At 36.8% G+C, this 24,717-nt stretch overlaps 1 protein-coding gene across 2 annotated transcripts in view; it reads left to right on the top strand.

Moving 5' to 3' along the window:
- Nucleotides 1-24,717, top strand: part of LOC116177514 — a 34,000-nt gene that overhangs the window by 7,222 nt on the left and 2,061 nt on the right. The window contains exons 3-6 of one of the 2 annotated variants that reach the window (XM_031496508.1): nucleotides 9,790-9,834; nucleotides 19,860-20,342; nucleotides 20,390-20,999; nucleotides 21,076-21,307. In XM_031496508.1, the coding sequence (XP_031352368.1) occupies nucleotides 9,790-9,834; nucleotides 19,860-20,342; nucleotides 20,390-20,999; nucleotides 21,076-21,307 (1,370 nt within the window). Of the gene's footprint in view, nucleotides 1-9,789; nucleotides 9,862-19,859; nucleotides 20,343-20,389; nucleotides 21,000-21,075; nucleotides 21,308-24,717 lie in introns of both variants that reach the window. The other variant, XM_031496506.1, reaches the window with a different exon arrangement.

Here is a 24,717-nt window from a genome sequence, read left to right as displayed (position 1 = left end):
GTACAAGTTTAAAAAAAACTATGATGCCTGGAGGCGTATGCCGAATTTCCTTTTCAAATAGTAAACACAGTTCGTCAAACGGAAGGACCGGCACGGTGTCTGTACTTTCCATAAAACGTCACCACACCGCCAAGCATTGACATCTGAACTGACTGAGGCAACGTCAATAAATAATTAATTGCCAAGCTGATGTGATGAGTAATGACCTTGTGGGAATTGTTTCTTATTATAGTTTTATTCCGTTTTCTGTGTTCCGCGGTCTTAATTCGCTATTCGCACGTCTTCGGCGAACGTATCTTCGGTTTCGGTTATTTACATACCTATCACAGGAAAGTACAAAACGGAAACTACAGGAATTCCCTACTAGCCGCATAGTTGACTGACAAAAACCAGTTTCGGTCGCATCACGCACCCAGCAAGATTAATCCACTTCAAGCTAATTTATTATACCGTCCAGTGGACTGGCACAGTTTTACTGCAAATTATGTTTCATTAGTACATAAAACGTGCATGAGGAATTTAAAAAAAATCCAGTTTGTGTTTTGCCTGTGGATTGATTTTGTGAAAGTAAAAGGTAAGTGTCTTCCTTTTTTCTACTATCACCCCCTACTTCGTCTTTAAATTCGAAATTGATTTCGGAAAGTTGTTTATAGTCAACCGTGTGGAATTACTTCCATTTATTTTTTGGACTATGAATATGGGCCAAAATTCCATTGGAATCTCTGATAAAAAAAACCGCGATGCGTATAAATAGATCAGAGTAGTTCCTGCACTCCTTATCAAAATCACGTTATCAATTGTAATGGTTTCCGTTGCAGAATTTGAAAAATCATTCTTTCATTGTTCATTTTCTGATAGCATTTCCGTCTAAATTGGAGATCTCACGATCACAATTAATCGTTCACTAAAAACCAACCACTGCTCAGTGGCGGCGCGAGTTGGTGGCAAGTGGATTTTGCGAACCATTTGCGCAAAAAAGGCGCCAGAAAAAGGCCCTTAAATGGACAGGTACAATTGCATAAAAATTAGAAAAAAATGATTAAAAAACAAAAAATTATTTGCATAGTAATTTTACATTACGAGACGAGTTTTTTGGGGGTAAGGGCCAACAATTGTTTGGGGAGGCAACAGGCAAAGTTTTCATCCCAGAATCAATAGGCGCCTATTCGAGTAACTGCCAACGGCGCGAGCTCGCCACTGCCACGGCTACATGTTCGGATCAGTTTTTTTAGCGCCTTCTTCCGAAAAATGGTAAAGGTAGCTGTTATTGTGGGCCCCGTTGTGGGCATTTTATTGGCCTGTGCGTCCTTCGAAAAAAAAATTCTATGTAAAAGTTTTGGGGTTCGTCGATGTCTACTAGGCAGTAATCATTTTAATTATACAGGGTGGGTCATAAAGGCGTGGCCTCCAAAATTGCATTTTCTATTGGAACACTGTATGTCATTCGATATTTCAATTCTTCTCTCAATTTTAAACAGAATTTGTAAGAAGCATAGTGTACCTAAATTCAATTTTTTCCAGGTTATCAAATGTTGAAAATAAACGCTGATAAGTTTGGAAACGCTCAATTATCGGGGAAAATATACAATGGATCGAAAAAAGCTTTAGGTATACAATAGTTTTAGGGTTCTTCAACGTCTACTAGGCAGTAATAATTTTAATTATATAGGGTTGATCACGGTTGGTCATAAAGGCGTGGCACACCAAAATTGCATTTTTTAAAATGGACCACCATGTATATTATGCCATACTTCAATTCATTTCTTTGTAAGAAGAATACGCCAAATTCATTTGTGATTCAATGAAGAACAATAATTAATGATTCCAAACAATCATAACAACCATAGCAATCAATTCTTTTCAGCGCCACAGAATGTTTTCAAAAGAAATTCGTGATTTCTTTAATTATCGTTCTTCATTCAATAAATTTTAAAACAATGGCGTTTATTTTCAAAACTCAATAATCCGGAAACGATTGAATTTAGGTACATTATGTTTTTTTAAGAATGGAAATATCACATAATATACAGAGTGTTTCATTTAAAAAATGCAATTTTAGTTTGCCTCGCCTTTATGACTAACCCTGTATAATTAAAATTATTACTGTCTCGTAGACATTAAACCATTTGTATAACATTTTTTTAATATCTTGTATATTTTCCTCGATAATGGACGGATTCTAGAGTTATCAGCGACACTGTATATAAAATTCTTTTGTACGTGTGTTTGTGACTGAACTCCCTAAACGGCTGGCCGGAAAATTTGTTTTATGTGCCTCTGTGTGTCCCCGGATAGATTAGATTCCCAAATGGGCCAGAACGTATTGTAGGGTTTCTTTAAAAACTTTTTTCGTTGATGTCGCTCTCTGTTATTTCGAGCACCGAATAGAATAGATACATACACCAAGTCACTTGCGTCGTACGGTGCCGATGTGTTTCCATTTTTAGATTCTGTACACTGGGTTTCCGTTACTATACAACCGTCAATATCGGGCGTACGAAGTCGAGTGGGAAAATCTATATGCCCCAAATAGTTAATGCAAGAAAAACTCTTTTTATACTTTTTTTGTAGGAAATTTAATTTGTATGCTAATTCTTTCATTTTATAAGTACAAGTCAATATGAAAATGTCGATAGTTTTCAAGATATTGAGGAAAACATGAAAAAATGGTCATACAATTCAAAATTGTCTGGACTACAGTCCAGCCTCTGTGAAGTTCTCTTTTCGGTTTCGCTTATATTGCCATCACATTGTTTTTAGGTTGTTCTCAATTCTATCCTTAAACTTTTCTCGAGTTCCTCTTCACATTTCCCTAAACCGCCCTCAAAATCTCCTCATGTGCCTTTCGAGGTGCCCTTCAAGTTCTTCCCGCGTTCCCGTTATACTTACCCCTAAATTGTACTGATCGGAACTACTATAGTGGGTTGCGCTGGGAACAGAGACATTTCTTTCCTTCATTTGCCTACAAAAGTTCAAAGTCTTTAAAAGTCATTAATTATTCGCGCTACATTCCTTACCGCCGTACGGTCTAATTTTAAACAAGGATTTTGCCCTTATGAATCACCAACCTAATTAGTTCGTGCGTGTCGTCGACCAAGATGGATAAACCTATTTTCGGTGTGGCGTAACCCCCTCCCACCGTTTCGAACTGCCGGCGCGATGATGACGTTCGGAAATGTAATTGTTATCATAATGTCGCAAGTCGATTCACGTCAAATTCTTCAACCACAAAACGAAAGGTGTGTGGTGAAGGTGGTGAGTAAATCTATATATCAAAATGTATAGCTGTCCCTTCCTTTTTCGTTAAGTAAGAACGAGAGGGAGAAATGTAGTTTGATCGTTGAGTAAAGGATATTTATTACTCAATGGTTTGATGGAATAGATTCTGTGCAATCCATAAAATATCATACATGGCGTACCATAAGGATCGATCGCGGGGTCGTTACTGTTTATGACGAGGTTTATGATGTATACGTATACTACACTATTACTAATTTGTTATCGGTCTATTTTAATTTATTGCATTGTTTGGCATAAAGTTACATCGGTAACAATGCTTAAGTGGCATGAACTTAGAAGATAAAGTTTCACCTTTTTAAAGCCCCCGTGTGCCCACTATAATAGACAGCTCTGCCCCTCTGCATTTACCCGACTAAATACCTATACAACAACCTCGTCAACAACAGTTTGGAAGATATAAGACAAAATGCGTACTAAGATGATGAGTAAAATGTGTCACGTGGTCTGACAACAGATAAATATTATAATACTTAATTACCTACACCCTACTATCTTGCCCATGTTGGGGTTTCAGCGATAAATAGTGAAAATCTCGGTGAAAAAAATAATGATCTCTCAAGATGCTATGCTTCTACAGTCAAAAAAGCACCAAACGCGCCAAGAGATAGCCATCGAACTTGTTTTCCCAAAAATTCAATTCTTGACCATTGAGTTAATACGTTGGATTTTTTCCCAACCAAATTTAGTGCATAAAGTTACTGTGTCTGTAATTTGGGACGTACTGACAGAAAACATGATCTGATATAGAAGCTGTTCAACCTTAAAGCTCTCACTACTAAAACGTAAACAAAAATACGACAAATATGCGTTATAGTAAAAAAAAAGGAAACGTACTTGAAAAGGAAGTCATGTTTAAAAATGAATAGATAACGTAATCACATCAGTATCAGTATTAATATTTCGTTTAACAACATTGTCTGTTTGTAGCATGTCATGCACCGGACATATTACACAAATTAAAAGGTTATTAATTTGTTATAACAAATTTAACAAAAGAGGAAAAAAACTTAAGATCTCAGTCTTAGAGAAGGAAAGAGAGAGAAGGGATAAACGATGATCGTAAAGTGAAGCGAATTAATTTGTTTGTCACCAATAACATGGCCGCCTACAGGTCATTGGCGCAGAAATGAATGTAGTATGATCTTTGATTGGCGTAAGGTGCACAACTCTTGTGCGCGATATATTAGCCAGGTTGCGGACAGCATTTTCCGTTATGTTAGACGGCCATTTTTTCTTATAACATAAGAAATATAAATTTTTGTAGAAATAATTTACGGTATGAGGGCTTTTTGTACGATCTATTTATAAATAGCGGGACCAATGAAAATGAAGTTCTTATAATGTGTCACTGCGCAGTACGTAATCACTCATAAATAACATTTTCCTGCTAACCTACAATTGTGCAGTGTTTATGTTGGCGGTAGTTCTTTTCTTTTTGTTTAAGAGCATAGCAGTGAACTTTGGACATTTTAACACAATGTAAAATAAAAGTGAGGTTAAGACTCCTTCAAACTTATAAGCAAAATTGAACACGCCCAGCACACACCGCAACTTAACTTTGCTATAAAAATGTTTTATACTTATAAACTTATATTATAAGGAAAAATGGCCGTCTAACATAACGGAAAATGCTGTCCGCAACCTGGCTATTACATGAACCGAAACGTTATAAATTTATGCATATCTTTTCTGTTCATTGTTATATTACACGATAAGTACAATGGATGTACGCACGCCTCAAAATGCAAACAGCTGACTGAGTAAACAAGATTTTTTTTGGGCCACCAAGAATATGGCCGCCACACGAAAGTTTGCTTGAACGCGCAGCATTTCTTTTCAGTGGGCGGAGTTTTAACCAAGCCTTCTCTACCAACCCGACCCACTGTACATTTACAAATACCCATGCCCGAACCCCGATTCGAACCAGGAACCCTTAGTACAGCAGTCCAGCTTCAACCGAACTGCGTCACACTGGCATTGCCGTTGGTTTATTGGTGTTTTTGTATTACTTTTTGTAACATATAACACGTGCCCTTTCTAGCTTCAAGTGATTTCATTAAGTACTCCTTCATGTACAACGGGTCAAAATCGATACATTACCTGAATTACATCTTCAAATCAATAAATACTGTCAAATGCAGGTTAAACATCATCTGCTTTATTTGTGATGCAAACGTTATAGGTTACGCTTTCAATAAAATTAAAGGCAGGATTATTACAACGAAAGCCTAACTCCAGCCTTACATCCTTTTCACGATCTGATCACCGATCTGAATGGTAATTGCTCCATCAATAATATCGACGTTGTAATGGCGGTCCTCGTACATCAAATCGAAGTAGGGCAACGTAAAGGTATACTAGATTAACGTTCAATTCAAATTTTTGAGTGAATTTTGAATTCTTGAATTCGACCACGCCTTGTGTGGGAATAATCAAATCTCGTGTGACAGATGCGTCTTGTGTAATAGTTGATTGTACTCTGAGTATTTATTAAATAACAAGGTATTAATTATTAACGAGCTCCCGACGAGTTCATAATGTTGCGGTGTCTGTCTGTCTGTCCGTTAGCACATCTCGAGAACGAGTGGCCCAATTATGATGAAATTTTACAGGTTGATTCTCTATCAAATTTGTAGATCGGAGTTCGTGAACTGGCAATGTAGGTCAAAAAATAAGGAATGTCCTTTTGGCATCTCCTTTAGTTATGAACCGAATTGCATAAAATTCGAAACGAACATAGCTTTAGCCATATAATACGTAATGCCAAGCAATCGCAATACCCAGGAGCTCGTTTGCTATATTTGTTTAGTTTATTAAATTCTAAATGGATCTCAAGAGTGCCACTTTCGATAATAGTAGTGGAGGCATTTGTTTTCTAAGTCTTCTAATCTTTAGCGCAAAATATTTTTAGTTTGTCTCAATCTGATAATTGCTATAGAAACATAATCCAAGTCTGTTATATTGTAACACAAATCAGGTAAATAAAATAAGAAATTTGCATCACGTTTCAAAACGGTTATATAAACTGAGACGTGAGTAGCCCGTGTAATGGGCTATATAAAATATTAAGGCCAATAACACTTACAAGTTATGAATGTGTATGTTAATAGTTCAATTAAAGGGTCAGAGATCAATTGCAAGTAGAAACGAGATAATTGGTGTTTCGTTGGAGTTCACATTTTTTATTTTCTAAGCTGCAGTATTTGAAAAAAGAAGTCTGGCACATTATAAATTACAAAGCAACAAGGAGGTTTGTTTTGGCACAATGCATGGATGTACGTGGAAGTGTAACAAATCTGCGATGCAACGGAACAATAAATGAAACGCAATTATAATTATGAGAAACTCGGATCTAACTAACAAACGTAATGAAACAGTGAGATAGCTATAATTGATTACCATGACATGAGAGAATATCGGCAACAACTTTAACTGGAAGAGATATGAAAAGGCAGAATTATGGCTTGATATATTAAACAGATTAAACATGCATAACAATGTCTCTTTGAAGTCCTCCAAACTGCAAATCAATATCTCGAATTGTTTCAGTTTTTCCATTACTTTGTAACCCCTCTGTATACAACAAATTAAATTTTCATTCTACAGCAGCTACACACCTTTTTCCCCAAACAAAGAATAATGTTAATTTTACGTCATATTCAAGTACCGAGGTTGTACTAACTGATAAAGTAACTTCAAAACTAAACTTTCGTTGACCAAATAGCTACTGTTCCCTTTACCAGCGATTTACAATCTGGAGAATTCTCGTTATCTAGCAATAAATTCATTGAAAAAAAAATCAAATTACATTCCTGAAATTTTACTGAGATTCAATAAGTCAATTGTAGTTATTAGGGTCACAGAATTTAATTTCGCTCTTTTAAAACTTCCGCTATTGTTCGTATTTACAGTAATAGTCCCACGACTAACAGGCGCCTTACGTTTTCAAACGCATTTTAAAAGTCAGAATCATTCCCCAACGAACAGAACCAAAAAATTTAAGAAATCCTGTAAAATCGTTACAGTCGAGAAATAAGTCATAATTGGTAAAAAATAGAAGTCAAAATCGTGTCATTCCACAAACAGCCATCACCCTCCCAACTCCAGCGCGAGGGTTGCTGTCGACTTGCTATTGTTTAGTGGCTCCTATGATACGTAGTAGTGCCGAACCACTATATTATTTGAAACTAACGCACAAATAGTTTATGGCTGTGTATTCTCTGAAACGTCTTGTAGGCCATTTGCCACCCGCGCTTTTACAACGTACCACCGAGAAACAAGTATAAATTGTGCACAACCGTTGTGCAGGTAAAGCGCAGTTTTCCCCCTCCACCCCGTATTTTGATAAGGGGACAAAAAGAAGCGCAGTAGTTTGTAGAAAACTGTTCCTTTCGTTGAGACCTTTAATTAGCATACAATGAGAGATTAAAAAAATTAATTTTTAACCCCCCCCCCCTCAGGCCCTGTCGCTCCCTGATCTCGAAAAAGGGTCACACGGGAAAGTTATAGTTTGTACAAACCAATTTATTTCGATGAGACCTTTCATTAGAATGCCATGAAGGGTAGAACGTGTGTTAACCCCCCCCCATTTCCTAAAATTGAACTTGGCACCACTAAAGGCATGCGTATGCAAAATCGGAGACCAATTGGTTGTCATATGTAAAAGTTATGCACGTTTTACTTTCAAAAACAGCATATCAGGAAATAATTCAAGGGGGGGACAGCGAAATTTGATGACCGTCGGGCACACCTTCAAGGTATAAGCTACCTACTACAAAAAATTCCAGGACTCTAGGGCCATTCCCCTAGTAGTAGTTCAAAACGGTAAAAGTGGGTCCGGATGGACGGACGGACAAAACGTAAACAATAGCACATTTTTTTTAATTCTTAAAAAATGCGCTATTGTACAAACCAATACGTTGACTAGTTGGCGCCACAATGAAGGGTAATGAAACCGGCGGCGGCGTAGCCGCAGCTCGCGCCGTTGGTAGCGACTCGGAATGCCAACTCATCGCCGAAACCAACCGACACAGTGGTTGTAACAATAGCATGTAAAAATTTATTTATTGTTATTAATTAAAACAAATATAAACTAATATATACAAAAACTGCGGGGGGGGGGGGGGTCGTTTCTGTAGGTTCAAACAATGCCGAAAATGAGAACGAGCCACCCTGTAATTAAAAAATTACTTGTTGTCGTAATTTAAGTTTAAGCATTGAAAATAACAAGAATTTGTCATTTTAATGTCAGTTTTTTAATTGTAAATTTAGAAATTGTTTAAGTCATTTAATGGTATTTGTTGTACTTAGTATCATAAATGTTGGCACCGAGGTTGGGACGCATAAGGAACATTTAATCGTAATTTAGACGTAAATTAAAAGTTTTATCTTGTCAGTTGTTTATTGTTTTGTAAAGCGTTATCGGACAAATTAATTGGATTTATTTACTAACAACGCCATGTGCTAGATAACCAATGTAGGTGTTTGGGGTTCGGCCGATGGCGGTGGGAATAGCGAGCGATGGCGGGAAACAACGTAATGGAACTTATGAATGGAGGTGGTATAAATACGGAAAATAGGAAATAAACGACTCTGTTTTTTTGGGTCGGTTAAAAAAGCGTATGTCATTGCTGCGCTAAATTATTACGAGCAGTTTTTGCCGTAAGGTTTTACGCATGCGGTTCCGCAGTTAAGGAGCCAAAGTCGTTGTCCAGTTTTATTAAAGTGTCGTTTAATTAAGATTTTTATATCACATATCACATCAGTCATTATCATTATTTGTTAACTGCATCAAATAAGTTATTGGATTACATGTTAAACAAAATGTGAGTGTAAAAGCTATCAGCTTTGTGTAAACTAGTAAAGATACATCATTTATCGCGATCCCATGTCCGGACCAGATAATTTAGAAACCGAATCAATTTTTATGGTCATCGTTTTTCATTTTTCCGAACATCCCTGACTACAGGGACGTCAGAGGAGGACTGCTCCGGCTTGCTTACTACTCTTCTCTGCTACTGGATACCAACACTTGTTTACTATTTCTGGTTATATACGTAGGCAATTCACATGTACTATCACTGACAAAATTAATGGTCGTAGGATGCCTGACCCGTAGGAAAGTAGGCCACATGTACTATCACTGACAAAATTAATGGTCGTAGGATGCCTGACCCGTAGGAAAGTACCATGTGATTTAATTTAGTTACGTTTCTAAATGTGGAAGGAATACTTTGTTTTAAGATATTTTTAGTGCAAAAATGTTTGTCAGATAAAGAAATGCTATGATGAACCCTCTTATTGTAATACAAAGGGCATGAAAAATGTATCGATTCCTGCGTACTTCTTGACATTAAAAAATGAGAGAATACAAACTACGTTAGAAATGTTATCTATATATCCTCTTGCGGATGTTGATATCGTATCACATGTTTTTAAACATTTTATATTCACATTTATGTAAAACTAACTTGTGGTTTTATATTTCAGAGCAGTCCGGTGCCAGACCTTAAAGCGGACGAAGGCGTCAATAATGTGAGTGACAATAAGGTCCAGGATCAGGTACAGTCCAACATTATTTCAACAACGCATGTCTGTTCTTCACTAAATTAACGGTAAATTTTTATGCTGGCTGTAGTGTTAGATCATGTAATCTATTGGGGTAATTGCTTAGTCCGGTTTTTATACTGCATACGGGGTGTTTCTGATCTCCAGTAGACAATGGAAAGTTTACAACAATGTTTAGTTGCACAATAATCGACATGCTTAACATACATCTAAAATGAGAATATACCTACTACAAGAGATCAGGAACATCGGAGATGGTGTTCTTGTGCAAGGTTTGGTCAAAATTTTAGTTTTTTCTGCAAAATATCCTTCAGTCAATTTTTGCTCTCTTGACATTAGTCATTTTTTAACGAACCTATTCCTCCTTCGATATTTTCTTTCAACGTCTATTCCTATCACCAAATTGAAAAAAAACATGTTTTGGTTGGTGTTATTACAAACCTGAATCATGCATCAGAAACAAAGTTGCACCAGCAGAGAACGTACAGGGTGGCCAACTAAGAATGCGAGGTACTGTATCTGAGAATGTATCCATCGTAGTAAGTAAAAAATTTATTACTAAAACGGCCACGAGCAAAACCTGGAAAATGTCCGGTCTTTGAAGTTGACGATAATCTGAACAATTTTTGTTTGACAATTTTTCCTGTATCTCTAAAAATGAAGTGGTGGGGGGTATTCAAAGGTTTCCGCAAAGAACACTCTGTATCTTCGAAACGGCTGAGCCGATTTAAACAAACTCGGGTTAGTTCAAAAGAGCTATTCTTCAGCTACAAATATTATACTATTTGAAGTTTTGTTAGTTTCACATATCACCGCTTGAGGGCTTTTTTCGATATTCCCACAGGAATAGTTAATTTTCTCAAAAAAATTAAATGCATTGGTTCGATTTTTTTTCATGAAAAAGTAGCTAAATGATGCCTAAACAAGTTCGCGAAAACAGCATCTCGATATCTTGAGATATATATATATATATATTTTTATATCGTGATGGCCAGCATTTCGAGCATTTACGGCGGCATTAAAAGCTTCCTTTTTGAAATCGATCCACCTTAGGGCCACAAATTATATAATAAAAATAATTCCGAAAAAATTAGCTTAAAAAAATAAAATTTTGAGGGTATAAAATTTTCTTTGGCCTAAATTTTAGGTTAGGAACAAGATATCGAGATGCGGTTTTCGCGAGCTTGTTTAGGCATCATTTAGCTACTTTTTCATGAAAAAAAAATCGAACCAATGCATTTAATTTTTTTGAGAAAATTAACCATTTCTATCTATCTATATGAAACTAACAAAACTTCAAGTATTTGTAACCGAAGAATAACTCTTTTCAATTAACCCGAGTTTGCTAAAATCGGCTCAGTCGTTTCGAAGATACAGGGTGTTCTTTACGGAAACCTTTGAATACCCCCCCTCCACTTCATTTTTAGAGATACAGGGAAAATTGTCAAACAAAAAAGGTTCAGATTATCGTCAATTTCAAAGACCGGACATTTTTTTGTTGGGTTAATATAGCGGAATTCACAGAAACATCACTATTTTAGATTCCAGATTGCAGTTACGCCCCCTAGCGGCCATTGCAGAAACTTAAAAATATTTTCCAGGTTTTTCTCGTGGCCGTTTTAGTAATAAATTTTTTTACCGCAAGCCTCTACGATGGATAGGTTCCCAGATACAGTACCTCGCATTCTTATTTGGCCACCCTGTACAAATTCCAAATTATGTTATATTTTGATCAAACCTCATCCAGCGCAAGTTTTGCATGAACATTTTTAGTCGGGGTCAAGGTAAACAAATTCTAGAAAAGTGTCATTTGTTTATTATAGAAACTACATTGGCAAAATGCATAGTATGTACTGTATAATCATCGCGCATTTGCACACTTCATTTTTGTTTAATTTTATTAGAAAGAGAAGTGGTTAAATGTCCCAACAATATAATGTGAATTAAGGAAGTTCATTTAGCGTATACACAATCAGAAGACTGGACATGTTTTTATTATTCAGCTACAGTATTAAGAAAAATCAAGCAGTTCATTAGATTATTAATGGACGTCTATAAAATTCCAGTCTCCTGGATAAAAGACGAGTGCGAGAGCGCGTCAAATAGCAATTGCATTTCTTATTTGCTCTATATCTCATCATATCACAAAAGGTCCACTAAGTACATAACTGTCAATTAATACTTACTATTTGTCCGTTGACAATAATAATAGCCCATTTAGTTCAATTTCTTATTGTAATCCATTTCGAGTAGCATATTATCATGGAGTGCTCTAATCATTATTACGGCGCATTTTGACCCAATGACCCAGTTTGGTCCAATGATCTGGCTTACTTGGGACTCACATGCTGTTCACTACAAGCAATCATAAATTATTGAAACAATCCATTTCGAACGTTAGGTTTTTCAAGGCAACACCGAATTCCATGTAGTCTCTTTTATAGGGGATTCCATACGCATACGACCAAATCGTTATGGTGAGTGGTTACGTTACTCATTTTTGGTGTACAGACTCCATTTTTTATTGACGATTCTCATGGAAATCATATTTCGATCCAAGTCGAGTAACTTGAGCGCATTTTCCATGCATTGATTAGTACTTCCCAAAAGGCGATAGCTGCGCGCCATATTTTTCTTTACTAGAAGCATCTATGGTGAAAATGCCAAAGACATGTCTCCATAAATAAGACAGTTTTGGCATTGCGCATGCGCACATCTGATTTTTACAATATGTCTTTACTCGTGTAATCTATTTCATGTCTACTTCATAACATAACATAACATTGTCCGGTCGCGGGCGGTAAAGTAAAGGGAAGGGCGAAGTCTAAGTCGAGTAGCGCGGGAGCTCAATTTCCCGTGGGATGAATTCACATGCTGCTGAGGAAGGGAAATTAGCCGGAGGAAGCCGGTGCCGACGCGCGCTCGCCATCATGGTCGCTGGTCGCCGAAGTTCTCCGGCAACGCCGCGAGAGATAACAAAAAGACGCGTATCATAGCGCGCCATCTGCAACTCGCGTTCAGAAACAACGAGGGTCGGGCGTCACCCAAGGTCCCGGCAGTCATACACGTACGATCTGAAAACGTCTGTACTTTGGGAGTGACACCCATACGATAAATAGTTAAATAAAGAAATACGCATGTGCACATGATCAACGCCCCCCCCCCCACCGTCTATGGTATTGATTAATTTTAACTGTAAAAAAAATGATTAATGAATTTATTTGAGCAGGTACAAAAAAAATAAAAAAACAAATAAAAAGTTGACGAGAGCGTATTTTCCTCCTAATAGTTAATGCTGTCCCATTCGCTTCATGAAACGCTTTTAAATGCTTTCGTAAATAGCATTGCGCATTGTCTACATTAGAAATTTTATTGAATACCTTCATAAATAAAACATACCAGCATGCGTTAACAGTAATTTTGAAACCGGTATTACTTTTAGTTTCATTCAAGGTGCCTACATATGATATTTCGTTTAACTCCTTTCATAAATAAGAAAGTTGCCATTGCGCATGCGCAAAACCAAATTTTAAAACTGGTGTTAGATTTGGTTGTATTCCAAGTGCCTATGTATTAAATTTCATTTAAATGCTTCAGTAAATAATGAAGTTGCCATTGCGCATGCGCAAAACTAAATTTTGCAACTGGTGTTAGATTTGTCTTTATTCCAAATGCCTAAGTATAAAATTTCATTTAAATGCCTTCATAAATAAGGAAGTTGGCATTGCGCAAAACAACATTTTGAAAATGTCGTTAATTTTACTTATATTCGTAGTGTTTACATAATATAAAGTTTCATTTAAATATCTTCATAAATAAAAAAGTTAGCATCGCACATGCGTTAAACCAAATTTTGGACACTGCGCATGCGCAAAACCAAAAAATATGGGTATGCACGGAATCCTTGAACCAAGCCCTTTCAAATCGTTCTATATCGGTTCAGTGGTTTAGAAGGAGTACGTGTGACGGACACACGGACGGACGGACATCATAGTGCAGCCAATAGCGATTTTTCACTTCAGGAAAATACTCTAAAAACACATTCTCATTGCCACTTTCTGAGCTCTACAAGATAACGGTAAGGGATTTTCAATACAACGTTTCGTTTCGGAGAAATCGTCATCAACTTTATTTTTTTGTATGGCTCCCAAAAAAATTACACACTGTTTTGAGTAACAGTTTTTAATATGAATGCAACGCCCTAGTCTTGCGAGAACACGTAGTGGACAAGTTTTCCCGATAGGTATTTTCATACGATTAGGATGTTGTGCTCAGGTGCACCACTCTGTTGAAACCAACACAGTTGCCAACTTTTGTTTTTTTTAATAAAAAATGAAATTCAATACAGTGTGTACTTTTTTTATGGGCGATATAAATAATAAAGTTGATGATTTCTCCGAAATGAGACGTTGTATTGAAAATCTGTCAATGCTATCGTGTAGAGTTCAAAAAGTGGCAATAAGAGTGTTGGGCACATTTTGGTTTTTCCGGCGTATCTTCGGAAGTAATCGGAATGTTCTGGTTTCCTTTAAAGCATGATAATAACTGTTTAATTGCGCAGCTTTTCTCTAATTTGGCCATCGCCGTATCTTCTATGGTTTCGAAGATACCCATGATAGACATCCTTATTTTAGACACAGTTTATAAACCAAGTTTATTTCAACCTGAGCCAAGTTTATTTCGAGGTTTAATTATTATTTCTGAAAGGTAAATAACGATGTCTCTGTAGTCGGTCATCAAAGCTAAATCCGTGAGTCTCTGGTGTCCGGTTCGGTTCCTCGGGTAGCTATTGATTCGTTTTAAGAACCCAAATGTTTGTTCAGGCCTCGCAATTGTGACTGGAGTCAATTACTAGCAATTATTTGATATTAGAGAAGAGCAGCTCAATGCTCATTGCAGTTGTCGTAAGCCTATAAAACATTCACAGCAACTTTTTGTCTATTTTGTTTCCACAAACCATGCTCTGCTCTTAAAGTTTCAGGACCTTCGACCTCTATCTGCAAAAATAAACATTATGCAATATTGCTATTTCCGAGTTAAAAAGCTGGCATTTAATTTTCTACTGATTTATCAATTTGCTACTGATCTTCTCACTCTTTGTGTGTATGAGGAGAGTATGATCCCTGTGACCCACCCCCTTACTTACTTGCTTGACAATATTTTTCGTTACTAGAAGCATCTATCTTCAAATTTTAAATAAATATCTATCAAGTAGGTATTGCGGTGTCTGCGCATGCGCACATCTGATTTTTACAATGTGCGATATGTTTGCCTTTACTAGAAACGTCTGTGATTAAAATTTCAAAAAAATCTATAAATGAGAAAGTTAGTATTGCACGGTTTGCGCACATTTGATGTTTACTGTATGCGATAAGTTTGCCTTTAAGGACTGTTCAGAGTGGGAGTGGCGAGCGTCGCGTCGATCGTAAAACACTCTAACGCAGTGGTTCCCAAAGTTGACAGGGCTCCGACCCATCTAACAAATTTCCAATCTTGGCACTCACCTCTTAACTTTCTTCCGTAATTTAAGTTTATTCAAATTTTTGGGAATTATAAATAGAAGAATGACGCATCAAATTTCTCACTTCTTTTTTAGCACATTTTTGCAAATTTATGGGGTCGGTGACATCTGGGCGCCATCCTTGAGCGTGTGGTGATTTTTCAGTTTTTTTCCATCTTCTACTGCGGTTCGGTCTGATGATTTTAAATTGGTCTCGTCAGAAAGATCTTGTAAACGCGCACAACTCCTGCGTGACGAACTTATGTTTTTTTGTTTCTAAGGGCGAAATTAACCACTTTTTCAAGGCGCGCGTCTTCTGTATTTGGGTATCTACCCAAAAATGTCTACCAGCTCTCAGGCTATAGGGTCTGTACAAGATGCTGTGAGAAAAGCGCTATTGTCATCCGCATACTTGTTGATGTGCCCAATCATTCATCGTTCACTTATAGACTTCGAAACTGCCAGACAGAAAGTAACGGGTTTTTTTATGTAAAGCTTTCTGGAGACCGTAGAGAGGGGATGTGAAAGTTTTCGGAAAAATAAAATAATATTACATTTCAACTTAAATGTTAGTTTGACTACCTAATGCATAGCGATGTCGGATAGGTCAGCCAACTCATCGCAGCAAGTTTCGTTTTCGGCTTGTACATGCAGAGTTTGAATTCATTTAAATTTTAATGTTGAGCAAGTATATGGATATCCCTCTTCCTGCTTCAAATCCACTTACCGACATTAATTTTCTAAATTACAGGTAAACGTTAATGAAGTAATCACTATCATCAGATCTTTATCTTAAGAGCTATTGCTCTACCTTGTTCGTGATTATGTTGAGGTTTGCATCAAGGAAGGAATTATGCAGCACTTACGAAAAAAGTTACAGCAAAAATTCCCTCAACACTTTTAAACGTTTGCCGTTTATTGTGTTTTTAAATCCTACACACTTGTTGCATTTTGATCCTTGAGTAGCTAAAACTCAAGCTTGCTCAGTTTTAGCGGCCATTTAGGACCGGAGAGACCCAAAACCTTGATTTGAACTCCAATATGATAGAGGATACGATTAAATCAATTCCCTACAGTCCCTACAGAAAAAAAATTGGGTTCGTTAGCAGTTATGCTTATTACTTGGGGCCATTCTTTCTTATGTGCACGTGTTACAAAAATGGACTGCGCATGCGCAAAAACAATTTTCTTATTTGTGGATCATTTCAAGCGAACTGAAAACACACGTTAAATAGTATATTGAAAGACAAGTGTTACAATGCGACTTATTGTAATACGACTATCTTGTGGCACGAGTGGCGACGCGAAGCGTAGCCACGAGTGTCCGCAAGATAGGAGTATTACAATAAAGCATTGTAACACGCGTTTTTCATACTATTTTTTCTATTTCGGTGCTTTAATTTAATTAAAAAAATCATTATCAGAAACTATAGGGAACATTAGAACTAACATGTTTTATGTTGGGAACACTTTTTATGCCGTTAAGTTTTAGGTTGGCAGCGTAGTAAGGGTGACATTTTGAAGTTCAAATATGGAAGTACTTAACGAAGTACCTACTTGTACTTACTAGTAACTGCCAACTTAAGAGATGAGTTATCAAAAAAAAACGACTATAATCACTGTCTTTGTACAACTGTTTCGGCCGAAAACAGTTGTACAAAATCATCATTGTGACACCGAAATAGAAAAAAATGAATTGTGTATACTTAGAGCCAACTTTCTTAATTGTTGGAGGGGGAGGGGGGCAGGGCCGGCCCAAGGGGGGGGGCGAGGTTAGGCGCAAAGGAGCAATAGACGCCTCGGAAAGGATTGCCGAAAATGTGCATTTGCATTTTATAAACAATCTAAATCTAAGTGCACTAAAAAACAATTGCTTGCGTTGAGAATATAGTAAGGAGGTTGTTTTTGTTTTATTAACTCAGTGGTGATATTCACAATCTTATTAAAAGTTTGATAATTATCTTCAGGATTGTTGTGTAAATTACGGAAGCTCAAATAAAGTAAAAAATACGAGAAAATGTTCTCACAGAAAAAGAAAACCATCCGGTTGAGAGAATCATAAACGGGGGACAAAGAGCGAGATAAGAAAAAGAAAAAAATTCGTTAAGCCGCTTGTCTGCAAGAGTGCATTATCAAATTTGTTTTTTCGATTTTAATAGCCCTCATGGACCTTTCATGCCTTAACGAGAATAAAAACATGAAATAATTTTTAATTTCTGATCGAATGACACCAATACCAAGTCTGTAAGTGGTGTAGTTCCGCAGCTTTTGTGACTCAGACAGACAGACATATCAAGACTCAAGACGCAAAAAATGAATTTGCAAGCCCCTCCCCCCCCCTATAATGAGCGCAAGATCATGTCCGCCTCACGGCGCCGCATATGCGTGGGCTGGCCCTGGGGGGGGGGGGGGAATTTTAAAAGGTGTTAATCATTTTGGTATAAAATGGGTGAACATGGTTAACACAGATCGCGTCCTGTAATTTTGGGATCAAGCGACTGATTACTGCAATTACTGAAAAATTTGAATAAAAAAAATTGATTACAATTTCGTACTAGAGGGTTTTCGGGGTCGCTATTTACAAATCCGCTGTGAAAATTGCAAACTTTAATATAGCGGCGTATTATGCAAAATATTTGAATTTTTAAAGAAATGATTTGCAAAATTCAAAATTGCGGATCCAATATGGCGTCATATTATGCGAAAAATTTGAATTTTTAAAGAAACGATTGGCAATTTCGTACTAGGGTTTTTTTTTGGGATTGCTGATCACAAATCAGATGTCAGGATTGCAAAATTCAAAATGGCGGATTGAATATGGCGGCGTATTATGCGTAATATTTGAACTTTTAAAGAAATGATTTGTGAAATTCAAAATTACGGAACCAATATGACGGCGTATTATGCGAGAAATTTGAATTAAAAAAAAATTACTTGCAAATTCGTAGTAGCGGGGTCTCCGATTACGAATCCGTTGTCAGAATTGCAAAATTTAAAATGGCGGATCCAATATGGCGTCGTATTACGCGAAAAATTTGAATTTTTAAAGAAATCATTTGCAATTTCGTACTAGGAGATCAGAATTGCAAAATTAAAAATGACGGATCCAATATGGCGGCGTATTATGCAAAAAAATTTAATTTTAAAGAAATAATTTGCAAAATTCAAAACTGATCCAATGTGGCAGCGTATTATGGGGCAATTTGAATAAAATAAATGATTTGCAATTTCGTACTAGGGGGTTTTTGGGGTCGCTGATTACGAATCCGTTGTTATAATTGCAAACCTCCAAATGACGGATCCAATTTAAATTAAGGGGAACAATAATAAAATCTTAGAAAGATTGCTAAAACGTCAGTGATATTAACTAATTAACTGATAGCAAAGTTTTTGTTCTAGGGAGAATGTATAGGAACTATATGACTATAAAGGTAATCGAAAATGCTATTAAATACAGGGTGTTATTTTTTCCGGTCCATAGAAAAATAATAAAAACATTAAGTTGAAGATGGTTTCTCAAAGACGAAACGTCGCAGTGAAAATCTGTGGGCATCGTGTTGTAGAACTTAGACGTTCTTATGAGGAAGTGTTATTTGTTTTTTTCAAACAGGGGTAGAAAAAAACTAGTTCTACCACTACTTAGCATCTCAGTTTGAGGGCAAGCAGCAACCTAGGCGGTTGGCTTAGGTACACACCTTTGTACTTGGGAGTGGCGATTGTAACTATCCCTTCGTCTCTCCCATTTTAGTCGACCACGCTGGTTACAGCGGGTACAGTAGTCAAAAACAAAAAGGGCTTATGTAGTGATAATAATCAATGACAAAGCGAATATGGGGGAAGTGTAATTAGTCAGTCTTTTGACGAGTCCATATCACAAAGCCTAGTCAATTTGGAGATCCTAACTGGCTCATCGCGTTAACCTTTGAAAGTTTTTGTAAGGTTACTACAATTGATAATTTAAAACTCTTTTTATTTCTATTACACTGAAAGTCAATTCGAACAAAGAGGGTTATCAGCGCAATTAATGAGTGAAATAAGATCATTAATTGTTGATAAATAATCAATAGAAGTCCTTTATTAATAGGGAGATTTATTATTCTTGCGGCAAACATTCTCATTTCCTTTGAAACTTCAACTTTCATATCTACGTTAATTAGAATATCTAAGTAGCCTTTTCCTTCATTTCGTAATTCTACAAATGACTACTTTTGAATGTCCTGGCACTTAATGACCGTGATATTGGCACGTATAACGAATGATATAAAAATCAGCGACCTTGTTTGATTTCCTGTCTATACCTTCTTACTTTTTTAAACGCACCGAATTGGGTATTTATAGATTTAAAACAAATAGACAATGTACATACGCAATTTTTCTAATATTAGACATCTTTAAAAGTCTGCTCTAGTTAGATTTGATGCTTGACCGCTTCCTTTCTCTTTCAATGTGTTTTTTATCGGTTAACAGTGCACTAACAAAAGATTCTGATTAGATTTTTGGAATTGAATCCTCGGCGTCGTCCACAACGGTATCAGATATGGATTCGATTGTTTCCACTCCATCGGAGGAAGGTAAAAATCTACCGTCAGTCAAGGACCTTGTGAAAGCGATTGAACACAGTTCCCCCAACCAGAGTCAATTGTATAAAATGAGCTCCAGTCCGATTGATATAAAAAATAAGGAAAACGCCCCCATAGCTTTAAGTTATGATCGCATAAAGAAATTTGAATCTGACTTTGCGAAGACATTACAACAAAGTCTTATCGCTCGTTCGGAGGGAAACATTTCGGAGCTCAACTTTAACGAGGACGAAGTTGAAGATAAACAACAAATTTCTCGGTTTCAAACTTACGTCAAGAACATCCGAAATCGGATAAAGCTCCTGCGCCCCAAAAAGGATCGACTTTTCGACTGTTGTCTTCTGGTAGCTCTTAATAGAACTACGCCATATGTCAAAAGCAAATATCCGACCACAGTAAGTGTATTCAACCGCTGAAAGTGTGCCTTAATCTTTCAATTTAGGTGGATGAACCGTATCGGATAGCCGACTTGTGTTTTCCCGAGGTCGAAAATGGTTCCATGGATACAAGCGTTGAGGCACAGTGTTACTCGTTAATCATCACCAACGAGCACGGTGAGCGTACGTTCGGATACTGTCGACGCGTATTACCTGAGGATTCAATCGCCTGCCTACCGCTCGCTTACTGTATCTTAAGCAAGCACAAAGCTCCAGGGTTTTACCGCAGGGTTCTTGAAGAATTAGAGCATCGGCACGGTTACCCCGATAAGTTTATAAACGCTTTCATCCAGGAACTTTACATGTGTAAATTTCCGATGCCCGGCGATACGATGGTTATTGACTGTTCGAAAGTAGTTAGTAGTTCCGGTTGCGATAGGATCAGTCTTCGTGTGCCCAGTGAATTTAATAATAGTGATATTAGTACAAATGACAAAGACAAAGATATCTGTGATAATTTAAGTAATAACAGTTTGGGGAAACAGGAGGAGAACGAATTAGATTTAAATAGTTACGTTATTGTTTGCAATAGGGGTGAATATGGTACTTTAATGAGAAATAGTAAGTTGGAATCTAGCATCAAGTCTAATCGTGGAACATCTGCTATTATCAACTGTAAGTATACTACTACAACGAACCTCTTCTGGTCTCCGAATTATTACCTACTCTTCTTGTTACATTTTATTTGTAGATCCACCTGAAATGCCTGCCGGTAATCTGACGAGATCGTCAAGTTCGCCAAACCTATTAGAATCTATCGAATCTTTGCCATCGGAGTTAGTACTTATGCGCCCCATTGATTCCCGCCATGAAGAAAATGATCTCATGCTTCTAGGAACAACGTTAAAGATGCCAGTATTACAAAAAGTTTTCTGTTCCCTATTGCTCGAAAGGAAAGTCATATTAATCAGCAATGTTCTCAGGTTTGTATGACTTTTTACAGCGTTCCAAACTAGAGAGTACATATAAAATGCCACTTGTAGGAAATCTATAGATTCAAAAGCTTTTTTATAAACAACTAGCATTTGCCCGCGACTTTGTACCCACAAAAATATTGTCCTGTCTTAATTTATTCCCTGTTCCTGTGGGAATTTTGGGAAGTGCTTTCGGAGTACAAGTCTATCTTCTGCAGTTCCGACTGTAAAACGTAAAGTCCCGTTTTTTCCCGTTCCCGTGGGGATTTCGGGAAGTCAGAAACAAAAAATAATAACATCAAAAATAAGCGGGGAACTTCCAATACGCGACAGAAAAAAAAGCTGCAACTAAAAAGATGTATGTGTACAGCAACGCGATTGTTTATTGTCTCGCATAGTCACCATCGCCACGGTCATGGAATTATTGCCATAAGAAATACATTGCAAACTTCAAGGCAAAAATGCAAGGTTGATTCCCAAATGAAATACGTGTTTAGTATTACTGGTTTTGTCATTTTTTTCTCTCGAGTGACGTAAAAATCCAATATGGCGTCCATTTAAAATAAGGAAGTTGATGTCTGTCTATCTCGAAAACCGCCATTTTGAAAATTTTTTGCCTACACCATAGAGGAATTACAATAAGAGTTACAAACAAATAGGCTAATTTTCGGTCAGGAGATGCTGTCATCTGCTTTTTAAAGGGGTGTAACTAACCGTAAAAATAGAAAATTGTATGTTCATTAGCATGCCGATATGCGGTCCCCTCGTTCTGAGATGGCGCTATAGTTAGTCGAGGAGTCACTGATTACTTAACTTTAAAACAGAGCAACAATCATTAAATAAAATCCATTAATTGCGTTATAATTAAAAATTAAAGATATGTCTACCATATTTACACTTTACGGTTGGCAATATGGAATAATCATGACCTTGTTCTTGTGTTTACATTTTCCCAATTGCCAGACTTGGTCGTTTACTTGCCTTTAAAGTTAAGTAATCAGCGTTTCGATATAAGAGGATCGATATGCTTATTTAATGGGCATAAGGTCAGTATAAGCCCGTAAAGAGGACCTATTTAAAAGTGATACTTAATGTATGGGGCGATAGGGGCCAATATCTTCGACAGTAAAACAGCCAAGTCCAGCATTTCGAATTTCCCCCCAAATTTGACGTCACACTAATAGAGTCTAATACCATTTTACATACGCATGCCTTTAGGGGCAAGTAAAACTTTTGAAAATTGGAAAAGCGAGGGAGGGGGCAACCACACGTTTTACCCATTCATGGTATTCTAATTAAAGGTCTCAACAAAAGGAACTGTTTTCTACGAACTATCGCCCTTTTTTCTGACACTATCGGCCGGTTGCAGGAAAGCGAATTATAATCAAAATCCTAGATTATTTGCCAAATTTGAGTTTCAACAAGAATTTTGACATTTGATTGGCTGCCTGCTGCAATATAAAACCAATCAAATGTCTTAATACCGGATTAAACAATAATCCTGGATTACTTTTTTTGTGCAACTGGTCGTGAAAAAATTAGAAATTACTACAAACGAATTTTTGAATTTTTAAGAAATCTTTTTTGAATCAATATTGAATTTTTTCAGTGTTATATTTAAAAAAAACAGAATTTAATATGCTATTTTTAGATTGAAATATACAGGATATGCCATTTAAATAAAATTAAGTTAGATCCAATAACTTTTTTACCCGATAGTACTGTATAATTATTTATTTTGAAAACGGCAGATTATTTATCAATAATTTTCAAGAAACATTTTTTTGTTTCTGTTTTTATTAAGAATATATACGGTCATTCTGAAATTGAAAATTGTTTGATTTATCTCCGTATCTCTGAAGCAAAAATGTGCAAATTTTGATTTTACCATTGCAAGTTTGATCCAAAAAGAGCCCATAACGCCTATAAAAGTGTCGAAAATGGGACACCCTGTACATGAAACAGTATGTAAAATTCCAAAAGGAAAATAAAAAGTATTTTCATTTAAAAGAAAGTTGTTGCTTTTAACTTATTTTTAAGTATGTGCTTTTTTTAAACTTTAAAACTTAATACGATAAAATCAAAATTTTTGCTCAGGTAAGAAATACAGGGAAAACCACAAAATTGTTAATTTCAAAATGATTATCGGTCTGTATTATAAAGCCATACAGCATACTTAACTATGTTGTCAGCTAACAGTGTTGTTCAGACATGTGATTGGATGTTTTTTCAAACAATAACATTCTTAAGCCGGCCCGTGTGTCGCAATTGAGTTGAAGCTGGGCTGCGGGTCCCTGGTTCGAATCCGGGTACGGGCATGGGTATTTGTAAATGTGTAGTGGGTTAGGTTGGTAGAGCAGCCTTAGCTGAAACCCCGCCCACTCAATACTAAAGACAACAAGCTAAAAAAGTATTCGTAAACGATTTACAAAAAACGCATTTCCACTTGCACTTGCATTTCTCATTTGTCAGATGCAACTTCTATTAAAATCGTAAAAATCCGGCCACAAATATAAAAGATAGCGTTGCAAATGTGCAATCCATTTTTGACGTGCTACTTCAATTTCAGTTTATAAGAAGAATTTCATTTCAATGCTTTCATAAATAAGAAAGTTGTCACTGCGCATGTGCAAACCTAAATTTTGAAACGAACGTTAGATTTTCCTTTGTTCCAAGTGCCTATGTATCAAATTTCATTTAAATGCTTCCATAAATAAAAAAGTTTGCAATTCGGTTTATAATTAGTCGAACTATGCGAAAAGAGCACTGTGAATTTTGAATCGATTCGACTCGACTTTTGGCATTGCGTATTATATGACTAAAGCTATGCCCACATTGAGTTTGAATTTGAAGTTAGACGACCGTTTTAGGATCGTCTAAGCCATTTTTTAGCAGCAAACAGTGATTTAACTTTTTTTGGAAGTATCTCTTTTTAACGCATTTTTTGCAAATTTATTTGTAAAACGGTGGCTTTTAATCTCACATTGGCCGGCGGGCTAGCTGGCTCGCAGCAAATGAGACCCTGTAGAAAATCGCTTGTAGAAAGATGAGGAGTGTACTTGTACCTACCGGGCCGCATAATTAACAATTCTTTAGGGACGGGGCTACATGATGTGGGGTCGGTGACATTCGGGCGCCATACCCGAGCGTGGTTTACTAACGTGGTGATTTTTCAGTTTTTCCTGCAGAAGAAGATAAAAAATCACCACGTTAGTAAACCACGCTCGAGGATGGCGCCCGGATGTCGCCGACCCCACATCATGCAGCCCCGTCCCTAAAGAATTGTTAATTATGCGGCCTAGTAGATACAAGTACACTCCTCATCTTTCTACAACTGCAGAAGAAGACTAAAAAATCACCACGCGGTTGCCTTTTGAAAAAGTTACTTTGCAACTTTCATGTTGCAATATAACAGGCTA

This window comes from Photinus pyralis, unplaced genomic scaffold (genome assembly GCF_008802855.1).
Source record: "Photinus pyralis isolate 1611_PpyrPB1 unplaced genomic scaffold, Ppyr1.3 Ppyr1.4_LG7, whole genome shotgun sequence".
Classification (NCBI taxonomy): Eukaryota; Metazoa; Arthropoda; class Insecta; order Coleoptera; family Lampyridae; genus Photinus; species Photinus pyralis.
The sequence above is the reverse complement of the archived record's forward strand: the minus strand, read 5'-3'. Positions and strand labels throughout refer to the sequence as shown.